A 25,891-nucleotide genomic window follows, 5' to 3' on the forward strand; every position below is an offset into this window, starting at 1 on the left:
ACTTTCCTTCTTGAGTACAAAGTATCATTTTTTTTGTTGCAAAACCAGTATTGGCACATGCTTCTTTTACTGAGTCACACTTCAAATGGAGGTTGTAACTGGTAGTTATCTGGGCTGCTTATCCTTTGTTCGTTGGCACTCTGTGGTCTACTTGGGTCAATCGCATCCATTTATCAGCGTTTAATGGCTGGATACCCATTCTCTTCTTCTCCCCAAGTGTATACTTGCACACTTCCTCTCATAGAGTTGTGTGTCATTCGGGAGTTTCCACCAAGCGAAATCCATGGTAGAGAATCTAGGCGAAGCCTGAAAATGGTCTTGACTGGCCAGCAGTGAGAAGGAAGGAGAGAGCCAACTGTGCATCATGTCATGCTGTTTCTCTCACTTTCGGAATACCTGTCCATGATGGCCAACCATCTCCGACACTTCATTCAACATGTAGAACTTCACCCTGTTCATCTCAAACAGCTGAAAAGACAGACAGAGAGAGCACTGGGTTAAGGTTCATAAGATCAAAGCTACTTCTCAAAGAGTTGAGTTTAACTGGCGCTGAGGCGGCAACTCTTCCTCTGAATGCCCTCTTCATAATGGATTATTAACACTGTGTATTATGGTACAAGGCATGACTGTTTCCACAGTCTCCCTCTGCTGTGTCTTATCAGCAGGGAACATGCACACACATGACCGTGCATGCATGCACACACCAGGGATACACCCGGTGTACCCTCCCCTGAAAAAAACAAGATTAATGGACAATATATACCTGGTTGTCTAAATAAGTGCATGAGCACCGATAAGAATATATTGTTCTAGACATATTTCCTTTTGGTGCCTGGTGCATTGAGCCCAACGAACATGATTCACATTTAGAGTATATGTTTCTATGTGTAGAAATGCTGATGAGGGTGTTCTAGAGGTAGTAGGGTAGATTTCCCAGGGGTGGGACCCTACCTTCATTATGGCTTTCCCTACTTTCTCCCCCAGAGCTTTCCGGAAAGGGACTGCTTCTATCCCAATGATGGAGACAGAGTGGGCCTTGTCGGTGAGAGCAGCAGCCACTTCCATACCTAACGCAGAACACTGATGATTACTCATTCACACATAGAAGTGCTGCAAATTACAGTACTACTATAAATACAAAGATTCCACAAACTGCAACCTTTAAGGCTTAACGTAGCCTTCGTAAACCCTTTATAAAAATTAGACATATGTGAATTTACATCTACTGCGTGTCTGTCATCTCTCTCACCAACAAATGATGTTCCCACAATCACAGCATTCTTGTTGTTGGCCAACCTGGCAACGTTATTAGCATCTTCAGGGGTCTTGAGGTGAAACACATTCCTAACGTCCTGGCCTTTATAGTTCATTGGCTTGGGTCTTACAAAAGACAAAGAACAGTTGTATATCAGTGTCAATAGAACAATGAGTTGTCAAAACTGGTCATATCAATTACAACAGAATTTAATTCCATTTTATTGCATTTAACCAAAGACTATTTCCGGTCACTCCTCACTTGCTTCCTGTGGCAATGAAAAGCTTCCTGTATTCCATCCTAGAGCCATCTTGAAAAGTCACAGCCTTCGTCTTGACGTCCACTGCCACAGCCTATGACATCCAAACATCACAGTTAGAAAGAAAACATGGATGTCACAAAGGGGATGTGTTCATTAGGGCACACCGAACTAAAGGTTTTGCAACGGAAAACTCAAATCTTCTTATTGGAAGATGTTCAGGTAGCCAATCCACTTCAAAATTCCCTACTTAACATGGATTCAAATGTAGCCTATATAATCAGTGTTTCAGGTCTCACCTCCTTCTCCGTGAGCAGCTCGATGTCATGGGCTTGGAGGAAGTCTATGGAGCGCAGCTGGAGCTGCTCTGCTGTGCTCTCTAAGGACTGAGGGGGAGACAGTTAGTTACAGTACACCACAGACTGGATTTTATGGGGTGACGTTCATTAAGTTGAAATGTTATAGGTGAAGTTCATTGAAGAAATGGCACTTTTATGATGCTAATGCAACATTAATTTGTTGGTTTCGTTTTCAACATTATCCCAATTTAAATCGCAATGTCAGCAAACCGTTTTCCCATAGATATCATGGACAAATGTCAACATTGGCCAGGACTAATATTATCCCAAGATTACAGGCTAAAGATGGGTTCAGATTGGGTTAATACTAGCAATAACAAAATGGTAAGTATTTTGGACATCTCTGGGTAGAATATACACTGCTCAAAAAAATAAAGGGAACACTTAAACAACACAATGTAACTCTAAGTCAATCACACTTCTGTGAAATAAAACTGTCCACTTAGGATGCAACACTGATTGACAATAAATTTCACATGCTGTTGTGCAAACGGAATAGACAACAGGTGGAAATTATAGGCAATTAGCAAGACACCCCCAATAAAGGAGTTGTTCTGCAGGTGGGGACCACAGACCACTTCTCAGTTCCTATGCTTCCTGGCTGATGTTTTGGTCACTTTTGAATGCTGGCGGTACTTTCACTCTAGTGGTAGCATGAGACGGAGTCTACAACCCACACAAGTGGCTCAGGTAGTGCAGCTCATCCAGGATGGCACATCAATGCGAGCTGTGGAAAGAAGGTTTGCTGTGTCTGTCAGCGTAGTGTCCAGAGCATGGAGGTGCTACCAGGAGACAGGCCAGTATATCAGGAGATGTGGAGGAGGCCGTAGGAGGGCAACAACCCAGCAGCAGGACCGCTACCTCCGCCTTTGTGCAAGGAGGAGCAGGAGAAGCACTGCCAGAGCCCTGCAAAATGACCTCCAGCAGGCCACAAATGTGCATGTGTCTGCTGAAATGGTCAGAAACAGACTCCATGAGGGTGGTATGAGGGCCCGACGTCCACAGGTGGTGGTTGTGCTTACAGCCCAACACCGTGCAGGACGTTTGGCATTTGCCAGAGAACACCAAGATTGGCAAGTTCGCCACTGGCGCCCTGTGCTCTTCACAGATGAAAGCAGGTTCACACTGAGCACGTGACAGACGTGACAGAGTCTGGAGACGCCATGCAGAACGTTCTGCTGCCTGCAACATCCTCCAGCATGACCGGTTTGGCGGTGGGTCAGTCATGGTGTGGGGTGGCATTTCTTTGGGGGGCCGCACAGCCCTCCATGTGCTCGCCAGAGGTAGCCTGACTGCCATTAGGTACCGAGATGAGATCCTCAGACCCCTTGTGAGACCATATGCTGGTGCGGTTGGCCCTGGGTTCCTCCTAATGCAAGACAATGCTAGACCTCATGTGGCTGGAGTGTGTCAGCAGTTCCTGCAAGAGGAAGGCATTGATGCTATGGACTGGCCCGTCCGTTCCCCAGACCTGAATCCAATTGAGCACATCTGGGACATCATGTCTCGCTCCATCCACCAACGCCACGTTACACCACAGACTGTCCAGGAGTTGGCGGATGCTTTAGTCCAGGTCTGGGAGGAGATCCCTCAGGAGACCATCCGCCACCTCATCAGGAGCATGCCCAGGCATTGTAGGGAGGTCATACAGGCACGTGGAGGCCACACACACTACTGAGCCTCATTTTGACTTGTTTTAAGGACATTACATCAAAGTTGGATCAGCCTGTAGTGTGGTTTTCCACTTTAATTTTGAGTGTGACTCCAAATCCAGACCTCCATGGGTTGATAAATTGGATTTCCATTGATTATTTTTGTGTGATTTTGTTGTCAACACATTCATCTATGTAAAGAAAAAAGTATTTAATACGAATTTTTCTTTCATTCAGATCTAGGATGTGTTGTTTAAGTGTTCCCTTTATTTTTTTGAGCAGTATATAATCTACTATGAAACACAGTAGGGCATAACTGGTAGACCTTCGATCAGCAATTTCAACAATGTTTGTATCCAGAAGAATCCTCAACTGAAAGAACCCTCATGGACACGAAGTCTTTATGGGGATAGTCCTTGTGTAGTCTCTGTGGTGTGTTCTGGAGCTCTGTACAAACCTTACTCAGTTTAGGCCTGTCATAGGGTGGGTATTTGTCCATGGTGCACATGACAATGCGATCGGTGAAGCCTTCCTGTCTCAACGTCTCAGCGCACACCAGCCCTGCTGGACCTGGAGACACAAGACACTAATTTAACGTCTATGTAGGATCTTAGATCCTTGCTATCCGAACTGAACCCATGCTCCGTTTACCAGAACTATTGAGAGAAAAAAAGAATAGTGAATCAGAGAGTGTATTAAATTTAGATACCAGACAATCTTAGAGTGGTGTAAACATAAACAAAACTTTGCCAAAGAGCATACAGTAAAATGTGTAAAAAAAAGCACCATGAATAGGGTTGCAAAGGGAGGGTATATTACTGGGAACTTTCTACGTTTACCAGTAAACTACCAGAATTTTGGTATCTTTCAAGGATTTTATGTAATCTATCACAAGACATCTAGTGGCCCTTTTGGGTACTTCAGATTATCACAAGTCTCTGTAATTATCTTTGTCCCTCTGTGTGGCCTTATCACATGTAAAATACACTGAGTGGACAAACCATTAGGAACACCTTCCTAATATTGAGTTGCGCCCCCTTTTGCCCTCAGAACAGCCTCAATTTGTCGGGGCATGGACTCTAGGAGGAGTAGAAAGCTTTCCACATGGATGCTGGCCCATGTTGACTCCAATGATTCCCACAATTGTGCCAAATTGGCTGGATGTCCTTTGGGTGGTGGACCATTCTTGATACACATGGGAAACTGTTGAGTGTGAAAAGCCCAGCAGTGTTGCAATTCTTGACACACTCAAACCGGTGCGGCCGGCACCTACTACCATACCTCGTTGAAAGGCACTTAAATATTTTGTCTTGTCCATTCACCCTCTGAATGGCACACATACACAATCCATGTCTCAAGTCATAAAAAAATCCTTCTTTAACCTGTCTCCTCCCCTTCATCGACACTGATTGAAGTGGATCATCAATAAGGGATCATAGCTTTCACCTGGATTCACCTGGTCAGTCATGGAAAGATGTCTTAATGTTTTGTACACTCAGAGTATATTAACTCATTTAACAAGAGGATTTTAAAATAAAAAACAGAACGACAAAGCTGTAAAACATTATCCCAAATATAAACCATTAACTTAGTGAATACCATTGGTGTTTAATATGAGGGTTGCAGCATGAAATATCATTTATATATCGTTTTACAAACTTGTATTTATTTTACTATGTCAATACGTATTTGTTGTCACTGTTTTGGCGTCAACCTGGTGGCAGTTGTGAAAAAAGTCGATAGTTGGAAGAGTTGCAGAGTTAAGTTGAAAATAATGCCATTGTTGATGCTTTTTTCATTCATTAGGCTATCTACTAGAAACTCATGGACAATATTGACACAGATATAATAAATTAATACTATATATGAATACATTTTTTAAATGTTATTCGTATAAATGATCAAAGTTACAATAAATTGTCATAGATTTTCTGTTAATTACCCAAAATCTTGGTCAATTACCGGTAGCTTTGCAACACTAACCATCACCTAAAAACCTGGTTGTTGCAGTAATGTTTGGGAGCTGCCATCTATCCTTTTTTGGAATACTCAGGACCTATAATGAACTTAACACAGATGGTTCCAGTCCTAGTCGACAGTTTGAACAGACTTCTATTTACCAGCGGTGTGTGAGTGCAAGGAGATGCTCAATGGCCAACTCACCTGATCCAACGATGAGGATGTGGCTGAAGCCAGTGCTGGAGTTAATTACTGCTGAACATCGGGCCATGGCCTTTGACCTCTTCTGTGACTGAAGATCCTGGAAGATGAAAAGGTTTGCCAGGTCAACAAAGGGAGATCAGTTGATTTAGAACAATGATCTGTTCTAGATAGTCCCAGAATATCTTTACCTGTTTATTAGCGCGAATTATCACCTTGTCCTTTTCAACTCGGACCTGAAGCAAACAGACATGAGCGATGTGTACACGGTTTTGACGATGCTTAGAGACAGTATGTGAAGGCAGGGAATGTGAATGGCACGGCGAACCGAACGAGGAAGGTCACCTGGAAGGTGGGCAGGCTGTCCAGCCCAGGAAAGTCCTCAATGTCTCCTGTAGCGATGTTGAAACAAGCTCCGTGCCAGGGGCAACGCACGTGCCCTTTGGACAAGACACCTGCAACACACAAAGATATGTATTCCACCAATCAATCTCAGAGCTTGTTTAGAACATAAGACAGCAAAAAGATACCATACCAATATTCCATCAAAAAGCAAACACAATGCAGAACCGGACTCACCTTTGACCAGCGGTGCCCCATAATGTGGACACTTGTGCCCAATGGCAGAAAACTCTCCATGTTCTTTGATGAGCAGCGCTCTGCCACTTCCCAAATCAACCTCTCGCATCCTATGCAGGGATAAGAGCATACACACACACACACACAAAGGAAGAGAGAAAATATCTGAGTGAAAAAAAGTACTGGTTGCAGCCATAACAATTCCAGGTAATTGACCTTCTAATATGTTGTCTTTTGTTTGGTCTTACTGTCCATTTTCCATGTCCTTGACATGACACACTGAGGCCTCCACGTAGTCGCGGGGTTTGTAGAGCCTAAGGGGGGCGGCAGCGGCATCCTCGTCGGAGCAGTGTCCCAGTGCTCCGTTGGGCCTGCAGTCAGAGAAGGGGCTTGCCTTTCCATTGGGTGACATCACATCTGCTTCCTTGTCTTTCTCCAAGAGGGTAAGCTCCACTTTCACCTCAACTGCAGGACAGACCATTAGAAATATGACACACTTTTCAGGCTGATCTTCGCCCCGTCACTTGTTTTTATTCTTATCATATAGTACAGTTCATCATTTTCACCCACATCATCCTCCTCAACTTTTAAGTCACCAGCCGCCCCTGAAATTCATATTTCCTTTGATTACCATACCCAGCAGACTCCCAATGGAGAAGGGGTTCTGTATCGAATGAAACTGACTTGACCATGAAAATGATTTTGCTGTGTGACAACATGCTGTGTGACAAAAGGTCCAGAACAGTCATTCTGAATTCCCTGTAAAATGCCCTTTTGAGTGACTAAAATACACTACATGGCCAAAAGTATGTGGACACCTGCTCGTCGGACATCTCATTGCAAAATCATGAGCATTAATATGGAGTTGGTCCCCCCCTGCTATAACAGCCTCCACTCTTCTGGGAAGGCTTTCCATTAGATGTTGGAACATTGCTGTGGGGACTTGCTTCCATTCAGCCACAAGAGCATTAGTGAGGTCGGGCACTGATGTTGGGCGATTAGGCCTGGCTCGCAGTCGGCGTTCCAACTCATCCCAAAAGTGTTCGATGGGGTTGAGGTCAGGGCTCTGTGCAGGCCAGTCATGTTGGAAGCACACCAATCGACAAAACATTTCTGTATGAACCTTGCCTTGTGCACAGGGGCATTGTCATGCTGAAATAGGAAAGGGGCCTTCCCCAAACTGTTGCCACAAAGTTGGAAGCACAGAATCATCTATAATTTAATTGTATGCTGTAGTGTTAAGATTTCCCTTCACTGGAACTAAGGGGCCTAGCCATAACCAAGAAAAACAGCCCAGGTAGCATCTCCTGGCATCTGCCAAACGGTGAAGCGGGATTCATCGCTCCAGAGTCCAATGGTGGCGAGCTTTACACCACTCCAGCCGATGCTTGGCATTGCACATGGTGATCTTAGGCTTGTGTGCGGCTGCTCGGCCATGGAAACACATTTCACGAAGCTCCCGACAAACAGTTCTTGTGCTGACGTTGCTTCCAGAGGACAGCCGATTTCTACTCACTAAGCGCTTCAGCACTCGGCTGTCCCGTTCTCTGAGCTTTTGTGGCCTACCACTTTGCGGCTAAGCCGTTGTTGCTCCTAGACATTTCCACTTCACAATAACAGCACTTACAGTTGACCGGGGCAGCTCTAGCGGGGCAGAAATTTGACGAACTGACTTGTTGGAAAGGTGGCATCCTATGACAGTGCCACATTGAAAGTCACTGACCTCTTCTGTATGGGCCCTTCAACTGACAATGTTTGTCTATGGAGATTGCACTACTGTATGCTTGATTTTATACACCTGTCAGCAATGGGTGTGGCTGAAATAGCCGAATCCACTAATTTGAAGGGGTGTCCACATCCCTTGTTTGCCATGTAGTGAATCACCCATAATATTTTTGGGGAAAGGAAATGCTCAACATTTGAGAAAAAATGTATATCTCTCTCATAGTTAACTACCAGGAAGTACTACCAGAAAAGACCGGCTGAGTGGGAGGAGAGCTTATATTTATGAGCTCGCTTGACTGACAGCTCTTTGAAACATCCATGTCAAGCAACTTGGAGGCAGAGAGCAGTGTTGCAGTAAAATCATCGCAAGCAATTTTGATGATGCACAAAGCAACTCAAACAACATTTAAATTGCATCAGTGACGTCAATTTGTTATATACATCCGTAGTTTGGCATGTCTGTTATGGTCGGTTCACAGCAGCACTGACGGATGCGTTGACATGACAACTGCATCAGAGTTTTGAATGACAACCCCCCTTTTGTTCCATGCTGGCTGAAGACCTAGCTAGCCAGTAACTAGCTAACATCAGACACAGATGAAAAAGGAAGCATAAGTATCTTTGCCATAGACAAATAGTGTAAACTTTTCATTATATTTGCAGATAGCTATATAAACCACACCTCTCTGCAAACACACCTCCTCTGACGTTGGTTAAAAGGCTGTATTCATTTAAATTAGGTAAGAGAATATTACGTTACCATTGGTGTATTAAAACGAGAGTTAGAGTGATGTCACTATCCCCTTAATAATCCCGCCTCCTGAATCCAAGTGTTTGACATGGGGGGAGGGGACCAGTAACTTTATGATCACACTTTATCAATGTAGAAGCAACAGTCACTTTTCATACTTTGGTCATCATACTTTGATCTGGTTTCATCCAAATATCATCCAATTTCATGAAAAACATGATTTTGACTGTTCAGATACAGTATATATTTCGGATCACTACACCATGCATTAGATACGTTCCTGAATAACACACAGGGATAAGCCTAAGTGGATGTGTGGGTTTCTTTGTTGTGAGGTGCCCAAGAGCCATTTGATGACAGTTGCCTCTAGGGTTTTGTATTTCTTCATTCGAAGAAATGGTTTTGTAACCCGTTTTCACTGCAGCTAGCTTTATCTCTTCGGCTGGAGAAATGTGCTGACCATCCGGTTCTTACATGGTAATCTGGCAGGAATGTTCACCTGCTGAGCGAGTCTTAATTAAAATCACTGGAAAATCATGAGAGTGACTGCAATCGCAGGAGAGGAAAGGGGAGAGGCTCCATCCCCAGACTAATATGGGATCTTTCTAGACTAATATGAGAGATATTATAGAATCTTACAGAAGAGGAATTCACAATTTGTACATTAGATTTGCTATAGAGATATATATCTTTTTTGATGATCTTTCTTTTGATTTTAAATAGCATAAAAATCCCATCCACAGGTCAGGACCATTCTGAATCCATAAGTTGATACTCAACCATACGCTCCATGCTGAAGTCAGAATCTCTCCTAAACATCAGATGCATCTTTAAAATGTCCAGTAATTGCCACATGTATTTCATAAGAGATATACAGGAAATAAATACAATGACGAGTAACACCATCATTTAACATTAAATAACGAACTCAATCATTATTTCATTCTAATGTAAGCGGCACAGCCCATTCATGTGCATTAGCATTTAATAAAAATATTTTTAAATCATCATTAAAATCATATAGAACGTGTATATTATGGTCCTCTACTCATCTTCTCCTGGACAGGGGTTTATTTGTCAATGATTAGCAAACTATGTCAGATGACTCTGTCCTAAAACCTGTTACCTTTAACTGATTCCTTGGCTATCTGCCCATGATGTGTAGCTGTGTAACCAAGCCATTACTTTCATACTGTAAATAACATGTATAAATTGTATTTTTTACCATCATATACATTGCTAAAAAATAAGGGTGATTTGCAGTTCTATATATCATTTTTTCTTCTAGCAATGCAAACTGCTTTGTTTTTGGATTCTACCTGCTTTGTTAAGGGACCTTTCTCTCCACTGAGATTCTCCAATGCATCAAAGAGCAAAACGGAGTGAATTGTACACCTCAGGACAAACATACCCTTGCTTGTCATTGAAGGAAGAGATACTCCGACATAGGGGAGATTATACTGCATTCTATCACGTCATCCCCCCTTTCCCACACACTCACCCCTTTTCTTTATCTTCCTACTATTTTTTTCCATTCAGAAGCATCATGTGCTGTATCTTTTTGAGTGGGCACTGATGGACTTTCTAGTCTTAGAAACAATTCTGTGTTTACAATATGTTGCTCAAATATTTTATTGGACCAAATTGAGGGGCCACGTGCATGACGACATTTCAGCTCCCACTAACACATCTGCTTTTCACTGATTCTGCAGAAACTCAGTGTTCTGGAATATTTTGACTAAGCCCACGTTTTTCTGAAATTTGCAGCATCGTGACAATACACTTAGATAATTACCATAATTTTCAATGTTCCTCTTTATGATTGAATTTTTAACCCTAAGTACAGTGTAAGCACAGTGTAACAATACAGGGGTTATTACAATACATGTTCATCTGTACTTACAGGAATAACTACAGAGTAGTAAGGACACGAATGTAAAGTTTTACCCTGATGGTGTGATACTGTATTTTACAGATTGAAAACATGTATTTATCTCACATTGTGTAAAATCTGTTTTTGTCTGGTTCAGCGTCTGATTTTGTTGACTATACTGGTACTCATCACTGCTGTGTCCAAGGTTCCATTCAGGGGCCCATTTGTTTCCTACAGACTCTGACTAATTAGACTTTCACAGTGGGGGGCATCTATTCCAACACACCACCCTCAAAAAAATCTCCCTATAGTACTGGAGACAAGTTCCCTATCCCCTACACTTGATCGTATTGCGGTGGTTGTTTTTGTGAAAATTATGTTGAAAAAAACCACAAACGAATTAGTCGCTCTCCCTAAGCACTATTGACAGTCAAAGATTTAAGAACAACCAAAGATTTCATTTCAGCACCTACGGCCCCCCTTCAACAAGTTGACTGCATTTAAACAGCGATGTGTTTGCTTTGAAACAGCCATACATCCGCAATCATAACTTTCAGTTTAACTGCTACAGTATGCAGCCAAATCAGACCCAGTGATCGAGATAGCGTTGCTACCCTTCATAAGTGTCTTAATGACATCAAATGTGGGATGTCGGACAAATTTCAGTGATAAGAAATCAGAGGTTGTTTTTATTTGCCTCTCACCTTGCTCGAACCCATACTGTAAATAACCTTGCTCATTTGGCCACCAATGTAAAGCCTACGGCCAGATACGTTGACGTCTTCTTTGACCCTGACCTGAAGCTCGAGTTCCATGTAAAAAAAAAATGCTGCAGCTAGCCGTTTAACAGGCACCAGGAAATGTAACCATGGCACACCTATTTTGGATTCTCTACGTTGGCTACCAGTCACTTTGAGAATAGATTTTAAAATTGTACTAATGACATTTAAGGCTTTATTATCTCCATCCTATAACTCTGATCTTTTATCTCCCTACGAGCCAGGACACAGCCTGAGATCCTCTGGCAGGGCATTGTTGACCATTCTAAAGTCTAGGTTGAAAACGAAAGGAGACCGGGAATTTGCCATTAGGGGCACTAGACTTTGGAAAGGTCTGCCAGAGGACATCAGGCTTGCAGATTCAACATCTCTTTTGAAATCCCTACTGAAGACACACTTCTATAAAGATACTTTGAATGTAGGATTTCAAATGTATGATTTTAACTAGCTATCTTTTTTCATTCTCCTTCCTCCGGTCTTTGTTTGTACTTTTAATTTTTTATTTTATGATGTGAAGCACTTTGTTACTTGTATTGAAAAGTGCTGTACAAATAAAGTTATTATTGTTACATTGTGCCATACGTTTCAAACTCATATTTGACTATGTAACCCTTTTGAAGGCAATGCAATTGAGAGCATAACAATTCATCCTCCACAACATGCCATGCTACAAAGGCAGTCAGGAGGGGAGTTTGTATGACCTATATATAGCTGGAGAACAAGTGACAATTATTCCAGGATTTTAAAGGAGGGAAGGAAAACGAGGTTGGCGAAGGTGGTCACCTGGTTTGCTTTTGGAGAGGCATCCTCCCATGATGGGCCCAGGGTAGAGCCAGGAGGCCTGGCTGGAGGAAGCCCAGGGGAGGTGAGGGGGAGACGGGGTCAGATCCTGGGGTTGGGTTGCTGGGTTGGGAGGTAATGACGACAACGTTGAAATGGGGGTATCAGCACGTGCAGGTGTAGGTCCAGGCCAGCCATTGTAGACCTCAGCACCTCCACATCACCACCTGGGAAGAGGGAGAGTGATGAACAACGGAGTGTCTGAAAAGCCCAGTGGAGGCTGGTGGAGGGTGAAAAATGTGTTGATTACATTGAGCCCGTCCTCACATTTATCCCTCCACCAGCGTCGCTGGAAAAGCCCGAACATCAGACAGCACCACTAGACAGCTCTATAAAGGTTCTCACATGACTACTCGTCGTTCTATTTCAAATACTCGTTTCGATTTTCTCACTATGGGAATGCGCCTGGGCGTGTCCATAAGCCCGAAGTATCCAATCACATAGCGTCTTATTGGAGACAGACAGGTCGAGTGGCGAATGAGGTGAGCCCCTCTCGAGTTTCAAGTTTTAATGTCACATGCACAAGTACAGTGAAATGCCTTTCTTGCAAACTCTAAACCCAACAATGCAGTAATCAATAACCATGTAATACTAAAAATAACAAGGTAGAACAAAAACACACGAGATATAAAAAGAAGAACACGATAACGTAAGTAAACATTCTATATACAGGGTCAGTTCCAGTACCATATCTACAATGTACAGGGATACTGGGTCGATAGAGGTAGATATGCATAGGGGTAAGGTAACTAGGCATCAGGATATATGATAAACAGAGTAGCAGCAGTGTACTGTTTATGATGATTGTATGTGAGTGAGTGTGTAGCGTCAGTATAAATGTATGTGCATATTATGTGTGTGTGTGAGCAAATGATGGAGTGAGTGTTTGTATGTGTGTCAGTGTGCGTAAGTGTGTAGAGCCCGTGTAGCCAAACTGGTCATTCTGGCCTCTCTTTGCTACAGCGCACCTTAGCAAGGATAGCTGCTAGCTAGCTAAACGCAGCACTAGCCTCGCGGCTGTAGCGTTCCCACTGTGCACATCCTAGCTAGCTTTAGCAAGGTTTCTACGAACTAGCTTACGCCTAACTAAAGCCCAGAACTTACACATTGTTTTACAACAGGCATTTTCAGCATAACCCTGTTTTACACAATGGCCACTGCTGCCCCAACCCTAGACGAGCCTACCACAGCACTCAAACAACCACATTCTTGTGCTTGTAGCTCCATGATAGTTGGAAGGATTTTCACCCTCTATGCAACAATTGTCAGTTAAGGGAGCATGCTCAAGAAGCACTCGACAACCCAGTGTCCTGTAAGCATTGTACATTTCTCTAGAGTGTGTTTGAAAAGGAGGCTAAAATGCTCCGCTATTTCCACCCCCTCCCTCCCCTCTCAGCCACCGGCCGAGGCTCAACTCCCCACAACCCACCACAACGTCGAGTGGCCAGCTCCCTTGGGGGCCCAGGATCCCGGAAGGGACCTATACGATGGGAAAAGACTGCCATCCCGCTAAGCAACTGCTTCCCGCGTTCCCAGTCTGCATCAGAGAGGCTAGGAGCTCATGGGATAAGCCCATTGCCAACAATATCCTGGCTAGGGGTTTCCCGAGAATGGACATGAACAATATGGAAGAATCTGGGTTTTCCGACCCTCCCATGGTGGAGCCGTCACTTGCTTACCACTTCCAACCAACACTACTGTCAGTTCCCTCCCTAGAAAGACAGAGCGCTTTTCTGCCTCCATTTTCCATAAGACATACAAAGCCCCGGCCTTATCAATCAGAGCACTTAACGTGACCTCTTTATTGTTGACTTACCAAGCAGAGTTAGTGAAGGATGTGTGGAAGCAACTGGATTCGGGGACCCTGAATAAGGATGCTTGGGATGAGATCTGTATGATTACGGCTCTAAATTTCCGGGCTTCACGTAATGCCATCCCTGGCTGTGGTCATACCGTGAGCCTGGCGGTGTTGGAAGAAAGGGCACTTTGGCTAAGCTTTTCCAGCTTAACAGACAAAGAAACAGTGGACCTCCTGGATGCCCGTGACACCCAAGGAGTTGTTCGGCCCGCTGTCGACTCCATGCAGATGTGTGAAATGCGTATGAAAGAAGGCGAAGCCTCCCAGGCCCCGTGGCAGCCTGTTGGTCACTGTAACTCGCCATAGCCTCACAGCAGGGAGGAGGCAACAAGCTGCCTTTGGGGGCCCAAGACCCATGGCGACTCAGACCACCAATGTCTTCGCTCACATGGGAAAATGGGGGATGTGCACTCTTACCCCCAAGTGCCATCCGCCCTTTCGCTATCCCCTAGGCACCTTCTCATGTTTTAAGCCAGGATGACAGTCAGCATGTCCTCTCTCCCTCCAGTCTCTTCTGACTGACGGAGCTGAATGACACATTGCCATAAACATGGCTCCCCTTGCCTTGCGGCATTTTCGCCTTTTACTGTCTATTGCGCGAGCAACACAGTTTAAACAGGCTCACATGAGTACCTCCTCAGTGCTATCACCAGGAGGTGGCAGTCAATTCCCGTTTCCATACACTAATACAGGTTTCCGGGGTTCACATCAAAGATCGCCGTAACCCACTGGGTTTCTCTGGATGTTTTTGGGGAAATCTTATCATAGAGTTTTCCATCGAGCTACAGGACAGTCAGTAAGGTTTTCCATTACTCATATTTTCTGGTCTGAGGAAATCTGGTACACCAAATCCATTCCTACCTGCGCTTGATCACGCAGTCGGGAAATAGTCAGCTCTACTCTCCCTTTGGGGAAATGTTTGCTCTAATTAGCCCTTCTCTCCGAGGAAGGGCCAAGACAGACCAGACACATAGCTGATCTATTGCTTAGGATTAGGACATCTGGGTTACAAGCATGTTTCCTTCCACCTTTAAGCTACGCCGGTTGAAGCATTGTGTCATTTCGTTGGCTGCTCTCTCGCGCAAAACCCCCAACTCGGTGACACGGTATAGCCATACCCATTGCCACCTACTAGGGACACAGTCCAAGAGGATCAGGCATGTTTTGGATAAAACGTTATGCCCATATGCCTCAGACGCATTACGAGGATATCCCAGCAATGGAACACACTCTCTGCCCTCCCCTGCAATGTTATCCTGTCCTGGGGTGCGCATGACACGCTCGCACTGGCACTTTAAACCAGTTCCTGAGAGCCCGCCCTCTGTCTTTCAAGTCAGTCTGGATAGATGCAGACTGTAAAAAGCGACAACCCTATGGAGGGTTTTGGAGAACCCGTCCCTATTTAGTGTTTATGCACCAGTAGGAGTGGAAGCACTGGCACAGCCTCTCAAGGGTAATGTCCTAAGCTTTTTCTCTCTCCTAGACCTGCCACAGGCTTATCCCTCATCTTCGAGCCCTTCAAATGACCAAGGATACCCTGGTTGGTGGAGATCACTCTCCCGCATTTACCCAGTCCTGGTAGTTACCGTTACGCAGGGATCTGTGGACCCAAATGAGATTTGCCTGTGACAAGCCGACAAGTCAAGACCTTTCACCAGAGTGACAGTGCCCCTCCCACACGCCCCGTTTGGTAAAACAGGAGATGCGTTTTTGGAGAAGTGGTGTGACCTACACAGATCATCCCTTGGAAACAGAGGGAGGATCTCCTAAAAGGTCCAGTTAACTGCCATCTCACCTGTCACAGCTCACCTGTCACACAGGCCTGGACATTTACAGTAGGGTAACACCCTCTGTAGTTGAGGGTGCATGTCACTTACACAAAACCAGTCTTCAAGCATTTAGCCCGTCACATGGAACTAGAGGTCTTCAAGGGTCCACCCAAGACGGGTGCTGTTTGATTGTCATCGGGTCTATGTAACTACAGCTGATAGACTCGGTTGGACCCGAATGGACCGACCACGGCTTTGCATAGCCTATAGAATACTTATTTTACGCTAATAAAGGTGACTTTATTGACTTGTAAAGGCTTAGCCAACATATAAAGACCTATTTGTTAACCAAAAGAGCAACTTGGCTGATAAACATGCTTTTTTTTGTCACTCTGATCCAATTTGGTCTGATTGTCCTTGGGTCCGTTTGGGTCCTCTACATGTTGTGCTTGAGGCTTTCCCATGGTGGCCTGTTGTGCCGCTGGAAAGTGGGGAAATGTCATGTTTCTCTTTCTAACCTGCTTTTCAGTCTACCCTATGGCTGCAAAGCAACCGTACGTGCCTTCAGTGTTCCCCGGGGTCCTCCTGGGTACCCAAACCCACTCTTTTATGCCTAGGCTCTGTGGCAACTGTGTTGTAGTGCCCTGGAGCTTGTGGTTACACCCACCGCTCTTCCCGTCTATGGAAGTAGAGTGTCTCCACCATTTGCGGCAATGACCCCTGCATTTTTTGGGCACCTCCCTGCAAGGGAAGGCCCCCCTACCTCGTTAACAGCCATCTTTGGATGGTGGAAACTGGTGTATTGGAAAATATAATAGCAAAGGCTACAGCCCCGAAGGGCTCATTACACCAAAGGTATGGCTACCTTTTGGGCACTGTTCGATGGCATCTCATTATTGGAGATTTGCATTTTGGCACGTACAGCAACCCCTCATACATTTATAAGGTCTTTACCGACTGGATGTCTCTGCACTTTTTTTGTGGCATACTTGTGGCATCTGAGGGATGATGCTGTTGGAACTACACTGGCTTCGGAGAGCATGTCTGCATTATGGGAGTTGTCCCATAGTGAGACATCAAAATGAGTATTACTTCCGTAACCCCGGTTCTATATGAATATGAGTGAGATCGCAAGGAAGATGAGCAAGAGTGCAAGGAGGAGAGGCATGCTCGAGAATGACCAGTTTGGCGGGTTAAAGCCTCCCTTTATGGAGAGGAGGAGCTCTCATTCACCACTCGGTATCCAACAGCTGTGTGATTGGATATTTCGAGCTTACGGACACACCCAGGCGCATCCCATAGTGAGACATCTCACAGAACCAGGGTTACGTAAGTAACCTAGAGTTTTCGCAAGCCCTTCTCCTGTAGTGTGTGGTGTGTTTGCATTTATGTGAACCACTGCCCATTTTGGAAATTGAAATACAATACTTACAGTATATCAACCATGGCTCAACATTTTTACAATGAACCAATACGCTTTTCAAGCTATTCATGATGCTGAGAAACATGGACAAAGTCCTGGAAAGGCCACTGTGGTAGTTAAGACTAGCCTAACACTAACAGCCATTAGCATTCACAACACCATCCACAGTCCTCTCAGTGGCATTGTTAAAACATATTTGTTTTTCACCAAAAAAACAGCCTCATCAACCGCTCGTTTGAAAGGGAAAGGGTATGAAGTTGTCCGTCAACCTGCTCGTCTGTACATATATTAGATCGGAGAAGAGAACTCCATATTTTAGCGATTTCTTTAATACAGTATGTCTGTGAGGCCCAAACCTGGTTGAGGTTGTATAGAGCAGCTATTACTATTCCTGTGTGCTCTGCCCTCCAGCAACACTTGGCAACAATGTAAGGCTGAGAAAAGGTTGTCACTTGTTTTCAACCCTTCTCTCTCTACCATGAAGCTAATGAGTGTGAGTGTGTGTGTGTGTGTGTGTGTGTGTGTGCGCGCATGCATGTGTCCAAATGCCCTTAAAGTGGAAGTAATAGTGTTAATTGGTAACATTTTTCCAGTACATTGTTACTTAATACATGACATGTTGCGTACATAAGTGTTAACCATTAACAGCCTTAGCACCTATTCACTTTAATGTCACTCTGTAGTGAAGGGAAGCAGAGGCCCCATGAGTTTCAAAACCACATTTGTTTTGCTGCCAAACACTGCCCACACACCCCTGCCAGAACTTGTGGTATTTCAACCCACTTGATGTTGCTTAACAATACAGCGGTTGATAGGAATATGAGTGCGGTACTACAGTAAGAAGCATAAGAACAGTATGATTCATTAGCAAAACATCCTTTGGTGGTGCAACTAAAAGGGAGTACTTGATATTCAGAGCACAGCTTAATGTCCAAGAGGTAAAAAAACTAAAGAAGGAAAAAAAATCAAGCTTGACCTGTTGAACGGAGCAGTGGTTAAAGTACTAGAGACCAAGTGAGACATGGAAAGATCGTTCTACTGAATGACAAAACACGTTTCACACAGTAAAAAGTTTGTGCCGTGTCATCACTCTCAAACTGTTAAGACTTATTTTGCGGCATGGAATGAAATGATCAAGACTCACTTTTGTCATCTTTTTAAAAAGGTAATATAGAAGCTGAGCATGATAAACAACTGGGTAAGCCTGGTTCTTTTGGGGAATAATGTGGGCGTTTGTTTTTCCCTACACAATTTGTGAAAATCTCCATGGCAACAGTTCATTATTTCCACTCTCAATGACGCACCAACAAACAAACACATCTCAAAATGTAATTTTGTATTAGAACGATGTTTCCCTATGAAGAAATCAATAACAGTCAAAAACTTCATTAAGACTGAACCCTTACAAATAAAATGCAATTTCACATTTGAAAAACGTATTTTCACATGTGAAATAGCTGTTTTCACATGTTGAGCTTAAGATTTCACATGTACTAAATTATAGTTCACATGGTAACACCATCTTTTCACGTGAGAAGAATAACATGTTGTTTTCACCACACATGCGAAATGCAATTTCACATGTAAGAAAACTCCAACTGTGAAAATCTCACTTCCACATGTGGAATTGCAGATTCACATGTGGGGTTGAAATAATGTTATTCTCCTCACATGTGAAAAGATGGTGTTCACATGTTGCAGTAGCAATGTTTCCACCGGTGGAATTAGGGTGACAAAATCTAAAAAGCCCAAATGCAGGACAAGGGAACGATTTTGCAAGACATTCGCAAAACAGTGGACAGAATAATTGTTTTTGGGGCAGGTTAATGGATCACATTCAAATGGCGACATAGTTCTGCTGTCTGAAGGTCACTGCCTGTAAAATGGGCAATCCTTAGTTGCTACATCCGTTTTTGGACTTGTAAATATGAACCCATAAATTCTTGAAGAATACACTGATTATACAAAACATTAAGAACAACTGCTCTTTCCATGACATAGCTTTCACCTGGATTCACTGGTCAGTCTATGATCCCTTATTGATGTCACTTGTTAAATCCACTTCAATCAGTGTAGATGAAGAGGAGGAGACAGGTTAACGAAGGAGTTTTAAGCTTTGAGACAATTAAGACATGGATTGTGTATGTGTGCAATTCAGAGGGTGAATGGGCAAGGCAAAAAAATGTAAGTGCCTTTTGAACAGGGTATGGTAGTAGGTGCCAGGCGCACCGGTTTGTCTCAAGAACTGCAACGCTGCTGGGTTTCACGCTCAACAGTTTCCCGTGTGTATCAAGAACGGTCCACCACCCAAAGGACATCCAGCCAACTTGACATAACTGTGGGAAGCATTGGAGTCAACATGGGCCAGCATCCCTGTGGAACGCTTTTGACACCTCAATATGAAGAAGCTGTTTCTAATGTTCGGTATACTCAGTATACAATGTATAAATGCCTCATGAGCTTAGTTTAACTGTCATTCCCCATCAGAACACAAAATATAAGCTTGTTTTACACCAATGTTTGTAAACAAAGTAAATGTAAACAACCACTGTATAGCTGGTTGGTCCCTGGATGGGAGACCAGCTGTAGCTGGAAGTAAAAGAAAATAAACCTGGGGAAAAAATGTCACATGGGGAATTTAGGGAAAACTTCACAGGTGTCCAAAAACCACATCTGAAATTTCAACAACTATATATATATATATATATATATATATATAGTATTTTTTTGTAAGGGAAGAGCACTATATCTTCCATGTTGCCATATCAATAATTCCGTACAAATTAATATTTTATGAACATCAGAACTGCACCAGAAAGGCTGCTATTATGAGGTTCAAGCAAGCCCGAGATATTTTGTGCTAACCCAAAGTAGGTTAAGCAGATTTGGTCCTCACAACATGACGCAGATCCCAGTCACTCACCATTGGGCCTGTCCCCAAGCAGTGCTAATGATCCTTCCTGAAAACAAGCTGTCAGTTTCACTCACTTCTCCCCACAAATGTAATACCTTTCACTGGAATGTAGCTGGGAATAAGCCATTATGGCTCAAACCTTAGGCAGTACCCCCACCCATCACCACCCTAAGTATGGATCTGTGTGAAACCAAATGTTTAAAAAAAGAATAAATACTTTTTTAAATCAACAAGAATGTTAAACACAGAGGACCAAATTCAAATCGATGGCCACCTCCATTTCTCAGAAAAGGGACTTTACTTTTTTTGAGCAGCCCAGGTAAACATGCTTAATTTCTCAACGGACTCCAGTTGAGGACTCCAACTGCATGAACATTTAACTGCACCAGAGCCAATAGCACCTTACTTGATCACCGATGTGGCACTCCCGAGGGGTTGGTATCACACACCAGGTAAAATAAGGGGGAAAAAAATGTGATTCCCAGATATAACAACTTTCCACACCTGCACCTCCACCTTTTCTATGGTCTTCGAAAGCCAAGTCAACAAACAGATTACCGACCATTTCGAATCCCACCGTACCTTCTCCGCTATGCAATCTGGTTTCAGAGCTGGTCATGGGTGCACCTCAGCCACGCTCAAGGTCCTAAATGATATCATAACCGCCATCGATAAGAGACATTACTGTGCAGCCGTATTCATCGACCTGGCCAAGGCTTTCGACTCTGTCAATCAACACATTCTTATTGGCAGACTCAACAGCCTTGGTTTCTCAAATGATTGCCTCGCCTGGTTCACCAACTACTTCTCTGACAGAATTCAGTGTGTCAAATTGGAGGGCCTGTTGTCCGGACCTCTGGCTCTATGGGGGTTGTGGCCCACTTTTTGGAAGCAAACCACTCGATTTCGTCTCTGCGTTATATTGGCATCGAACATGTCACCCTCCCTAGGAGAGGGGGTGACCTTGATAATTTATTGTTAAAACGAGAGGCTGCCTGGATCTTTAACTTAAAGACCCTTGCACCCTTCGGTCTCAACATAGACTTTGATCTTAAGCCATTCTTGTGATTATTGTGACTTAGCCATTGTAATTGTTTGTAAGCTTGTGTAGTCTAAAATGAATTTATGATCGTATGCTATCCATTTGTTTTTTTGTATGCTGTTCTTTGTATGCCATTTTTATATTTGAGAATTAACCAATGATATTAGGCCACACTTGGCCATGATTACAGACACCTGTGTGTCTTCTGACACTATATAAACGAGTCATCTTGCAGTGTTTGTGATGATACCCTGATGAAGACAGCTTGGCTGTCGAAACGTTGGATATTACATTTTTCCATCTGAGCTCCTAGAGTGTGCGGCTCTCCCTTATTTTCAAGTTTTCTACTCCGCTAGCCAGCACCTCGCCTTAATAGGTGTGCGTTTCTTTTTCTTCTAGATAAGTCTCTATGGGGGTGGCACAAGGTTCAATTCTCGGGCCGACTCTTTTCTCTGTATACATCAATGATGTCGCTCTCGCTGCTGGTGATTATCTGATCCACCTCTACGCAGACGACACCATTCTGTATAATTCTGGCCCTTCTTTGGACCCTTCTGACTTAGAATATGTGGACAACTACAAATACCTAGGTGTCTGGCTAGACTGTAAACTCTCCTTTTAGACTCACATTAAGCATCTCCAATCCAAAATTAAATCTAGAATCGGCTTCCTATTTCGCAACAAAGCATCCTTCACTCATGCTGCCAAACATACCCTCGTAAAACTGACCATCCTACCGATGCTCGACTTCGGCAATGTCATTTATAAAATAGCCTCCAACACTCTACTCAACAAATTGGATGCAGTATCACAGTGCCATCCGTTTTGTCACCAAAGCCCCATATATTACCCACCACTGCGACCTGTACGCTCTCGTTGGCTGGCCCTCGCTTCATACTCGTCGCCAAACCCACTGGCTCCAGGTCATCTACAAGTCTCTGCTAGTTAAAGCCCCGCCTTATCTCAGCTCACTGGTCGCCATAGCAGCACCCACCCGTACCACGCGCTCCAGCAGGAATATCTCACTGGTCACCCTCAAAGCCAATTCCTCCTTTGGTCGCCTTTCCTTCCAGTTCTCTGCTGCCAATGACTGGAACGAACTGCAAAAATCACTGAAGCTGGAGACTTATCTCCCTCACTAGCTTTAAGCGCCAGCTGTCAGAGCAGCTCACAGATCACTGCACCTATACATAGCCCATCTGTAAACAGTCCATCCAACTACCTCATCCCCATACTGTATTAATTTATGTATCTTGCTCCTTTGCACCCCAGTATCTCTACTTGCACATTCATCTTCTGCACATCTACCATTCCAGTGATTAATTGCTATATTGTAATTACTTCGCCACCATGGCCTATTTATTGCATTACCTCCCTTATCTTACCTCATTTGCACTCACTGTATATAGATTTTTATTTTTTTCTACTGTATGTTTGTTTATTCCATGTGTAACTCTGTGTTGTTGTATATGTCAAACTGCTGTGCTTTATCTTGGCTAGGTCGCAGTTGTAAATGAGAACTTGTTCTCAACTAGCCCATCTGGTTAAATAAAGGTGAAAAAAGAAAAAAAACCATTATACTGTCAGGAGAATGTTGACCCATCCAGGTCATGATGAAACCCACACACAGATACAGCAGGCCACCTTCACTGAACTGCCTTGGGCATTCAGTGACATCAAGAGTCAGATGTACAGTAGCTTCAGTAAATCTGTATCAGAAATGATTTTGGTTCCTCAAGCAACCATTTTCACCAGTGCAGTCAAAATGTTGTTTTCCCTATGCTTTGTATCATATTGTACAACAGCTGATGAAAGTAACACTGTAAAAGTCAGAAGAAAAAAAATATTACTGTTATTTCCATTTGGTTGAAATTACAATTGAAACAGGATCGTCTAATCAGCAGGTTTTACATGGGTGGAGTTTTGGCTTGTCTGCTGACATCACCAGGCTGTATACGTCAACAGACCAATAACAAAGAGAGTTCTAAACCTCTCTGCCAATAACAGCTAGTTTTCAGGTTACATAGCCCTCCAATTGGGCCCTTCACTCAGACCACCTCCAGACAGTCCTAGCAAAATCATAGCTTGAGAAATCATTTTTTGCTAAAAAGGTATTTTTGTTCATTTTTTACCATTTTAAAAGGAAAACTATTACAGTAAGGTACTTAATTGTTACCCAGAAATTATTTAACATTGAGACTCACCGGATGCTCATAGAATAGGGCTGTGGAAAGCTGAGCGAAAATGGAGGAAATCTAAACTTCCGGAGGACCTATCATCCTTCCACTCCCTCTTCTCTACCATCTCTTCTTCTGTATCTGCTGCTAAAGCTGCTTTCTATCACTCTAAATTCCAAGCCTCTGTCTCCAACTCTGGGAGTCTTTTCCTCTCCTCCTCCATCTCTTTGAAAAAAAGGTTGACGACATGAGCTCCTCATTTACTCAGCCTATGGAGTCCACTGGTCTCACTTACACAGAACTACCCTACGGCTTGACCTTTTTCTCCCAAATCAAAATTGTATTTGTTGCGTACACAGATTAGCAGATGTTAAAGCAGGTGCAGTGAAAAGCTTATGTTTCTAGCTCCAGCAGTCCAGTAAGTGTCTAACAGTAGAATACTAATACACAAATAATGCCACCCCCCCAAATTAAAAAAACATTTACAATCAGAACAAACAATATCAGAACGAGCAATGTCAGAGTCCAGAATATAAATATGTATAGACAGTATGGACAATATATAAGTAGGAAATATATGTACAGCAGTAGTTAAGTAGGATGAGCTATGTCGAGAATAAGGTGTGTACAGTGCCTTCAGAAAATATTCATTCCCCTTGACTTATCCTACATTGTTGTTACAGCCTGAATTCAAAATGGATTCAATATTTTTCTTCCCCTCACCCATCTATACAAAATATCCCATAATTAAAGTGAAAACAGGTTTTTAGAAATGTTTGCAAATGTATTGAAAATTAAACACAGAAATATATACATTTACATAAGCATTCACACCCGTGTTAATACTTTGTAGAAGCACCTTTTGCAGCGATTACGGCTATGAGCCTTTCTGGGTAATTCTCTAAGAGCTTTCTATACCAGGATTGTGCAACATTTGCCCATTGTTCTTTTCAAAATTCTTCAAGCTCTTTGAAATTGTTTGTTGATCATTGCTAGACAACCATTTGCAAGTCTTTCATACATTTTTTACTTAAATCTACTTGAAAATCTAACTCAGCCACATTCACCATCTTCTTGGTAAGCACCTTCAGTGTATCATTGGCCTTAAATTTCAGGTTATTGTCCTGCTGGAAGGTGAATTCAACTCCCAGTGTCTAGTGGAAAGCAGACTGAACCAGGTTTTCCTCTAGGATTTTGCCTATGCTTAGCTCCATTGTGTTGTATTGGATTTGTCCCAAACATTTGTATTCAGGACAAAAAGTGAATTGCTTTGCCACTGTTTTTGCAGTATTACTTTAGTACCTTGTTACAAACAGGATGCATGTTTTGGATTTTTTAAATTCTGTACAGGCTTCCTTCTTTTCATGGTGAAATACCTGAGTGGTTTCCTTCCTCTCCGGCAACTGAGTTAAGAAGGACGCCTGTATATTTTAAGTGATGGTGTATTGATGCACCATCCAAAATGTAATTAATAACGTCACCATACTCAAAGGGATATTCAATGTCTGTTTTTACCCATCTACCAATAGGTGCCCTTCTTTGCAAGGCACTGGAAAACCTCCCTGGACTTTGTGGTTGAATCTGTGGTTGAAATTCACTGCTTGACTGAGGGACCTTCCAGATAATTGTATGTGCGGGGTACAGAGAAGAGGTAGTCATTCAAAAATCATGTTAAACACTATTATTGTCCATGCAACTTATGTGACTTGTTAACCACATTCGTATGCCTGAATTTATTTAGTATTGCCATAACAAAGGAGTTGAATACTTACTGATTCAAGGCATTTCAGCATTTAATTTTTTATTACTTTGTAACAAATTCAAAAAACATAATTCCACTTTGTGTAGGCCAGTTCCAAAACTCAGTTTTATCTAAAGTCAGGCTGTAACAACAAAATGTGGAAAAATTCAAGGGGTGGGAATACTTAAGGCACTGTACATGAACTCAGCAAAAAAATAAACGTCCTCTCACTGTCAACTGCGTTTATTTTCAGCAAACTTAACCCTCACACTCCGATCCAACGTGCTCAATGGGATTGAGATCCGGGCTCTTTGCTGGCCATGGCAGAATACTGACAATCCTGTCTCGCAGGAAATCATGCACAGAACAAGCAGTATGGCTGGTGGCATTGTCATGCTGGAGGGTCATGTCAGGATGAGCCTGCAGGAAGAGTACCACCTGAGGGAGGAGGATGTCCTCCCTGTAACACACAGCATTGAGATTGCCTGCGATGACAACAAGCTCAGTCCGATGATGCTGTGACACACCGCCCCAGACCATGTTGGACCCTCCACCTCCAAATCGATCCCGCTCCAGAGTACAGGTCTTGGTGTAACGCTCATTCCTTCAACGATAAATGCGAATCCGACCATCACCCCTGGTGAGACAAAACCGCAACTCGTCAGTGAAGACCACTTTTTGCCAGTCCTGTCTGGTCCAGCAACGGTGGATTTGTACCAATAGGCAACGTTGTTG

The 25,891-nt window shown here is 43.3% G+C and overlaps 1 protein-coding gene across 6 annotated transcripts in view; it reads right to left on the reverse strand.

Annotated features, from left to right (window-relative positions):
* The window catches only part of aifm3 (AIF family member 3), a 52,060-nt gene that overhangs the window by 4,323 nt on the left and 21,846 nt on the right, over positions 1 to 25,891 (reverse strand). For 5 of the 6 annotated variants that reach the window (XR_014381807.1, XM_014160802.3, XM_082966198.1 and 2 more), the window contains 12 exons: positions 12,176 to 12,399; positions 6,513 to 6,729; positions 6,265 to 6,374; positions 6,031 to 6,140; positions 5,877 to 5,921; positions 5,689 to 5,785; positions 3,983 to 4,095; positions 1,814 to 1,900; positions 1,517 to 1,608; positions 1,250 to 1,380; positions 952 to 1,067; positions 397 to 468 (listed from right to left, as the gene is read on the reverse strand). Coding sequence is in view for 5 of the 6 variants with exons in the window: in XM_014160802.3 (XP_014016277.1) it covers positions 397 to 468; positions 952 to 1,067; positions 1,250 to 1,380; positions 1,517 to 1,608; positions 1,814 to 1,900; positions 3,983 to 4,095; positions 5,689 to 5,785; positions 5,877 to 5,921; positions 6,031 to 6,140; positions 6,265 to 6,374; positions 6,513 to 6,729; positions 12,176 to 12,206 (1,221 nt within the window). In the remaining variant the exon portion in view is untranslated. Of the gene's footprint in view, positions 1 to 396; positions 469 to 951; positions 1,068 to 1,249; positions 1,381 to 1,516; positions 1,609 to 1,813; positions 1,901 to 3,982; positions 4,096 to 5,688; positions 5,786 to 5,876; positions 5,922 to 6,030; positions 6,141 to 6,264; positions 6,375 to 6,512; positions 6,730 to 12,175; positions 12,400 to 20,778; positions 21,050 to 25,891 lie in introns of those variants that run through there. The other variant, XM_045702963.2, reaches the window with a different exon arrangement.

Source organism: Salmo salar, chromosome 20 (assembly GCF_965601325.2).
Source record: "Salmo salar chromosome 20, fSalSal1, whole genome shotgun sequence".
Taxonomy (NCBI): Eukaryota; Metazoa; Chordata; class Actinopteri; order Salmoniformes; family Salmonidae; genus Salmo; species Salmo salar.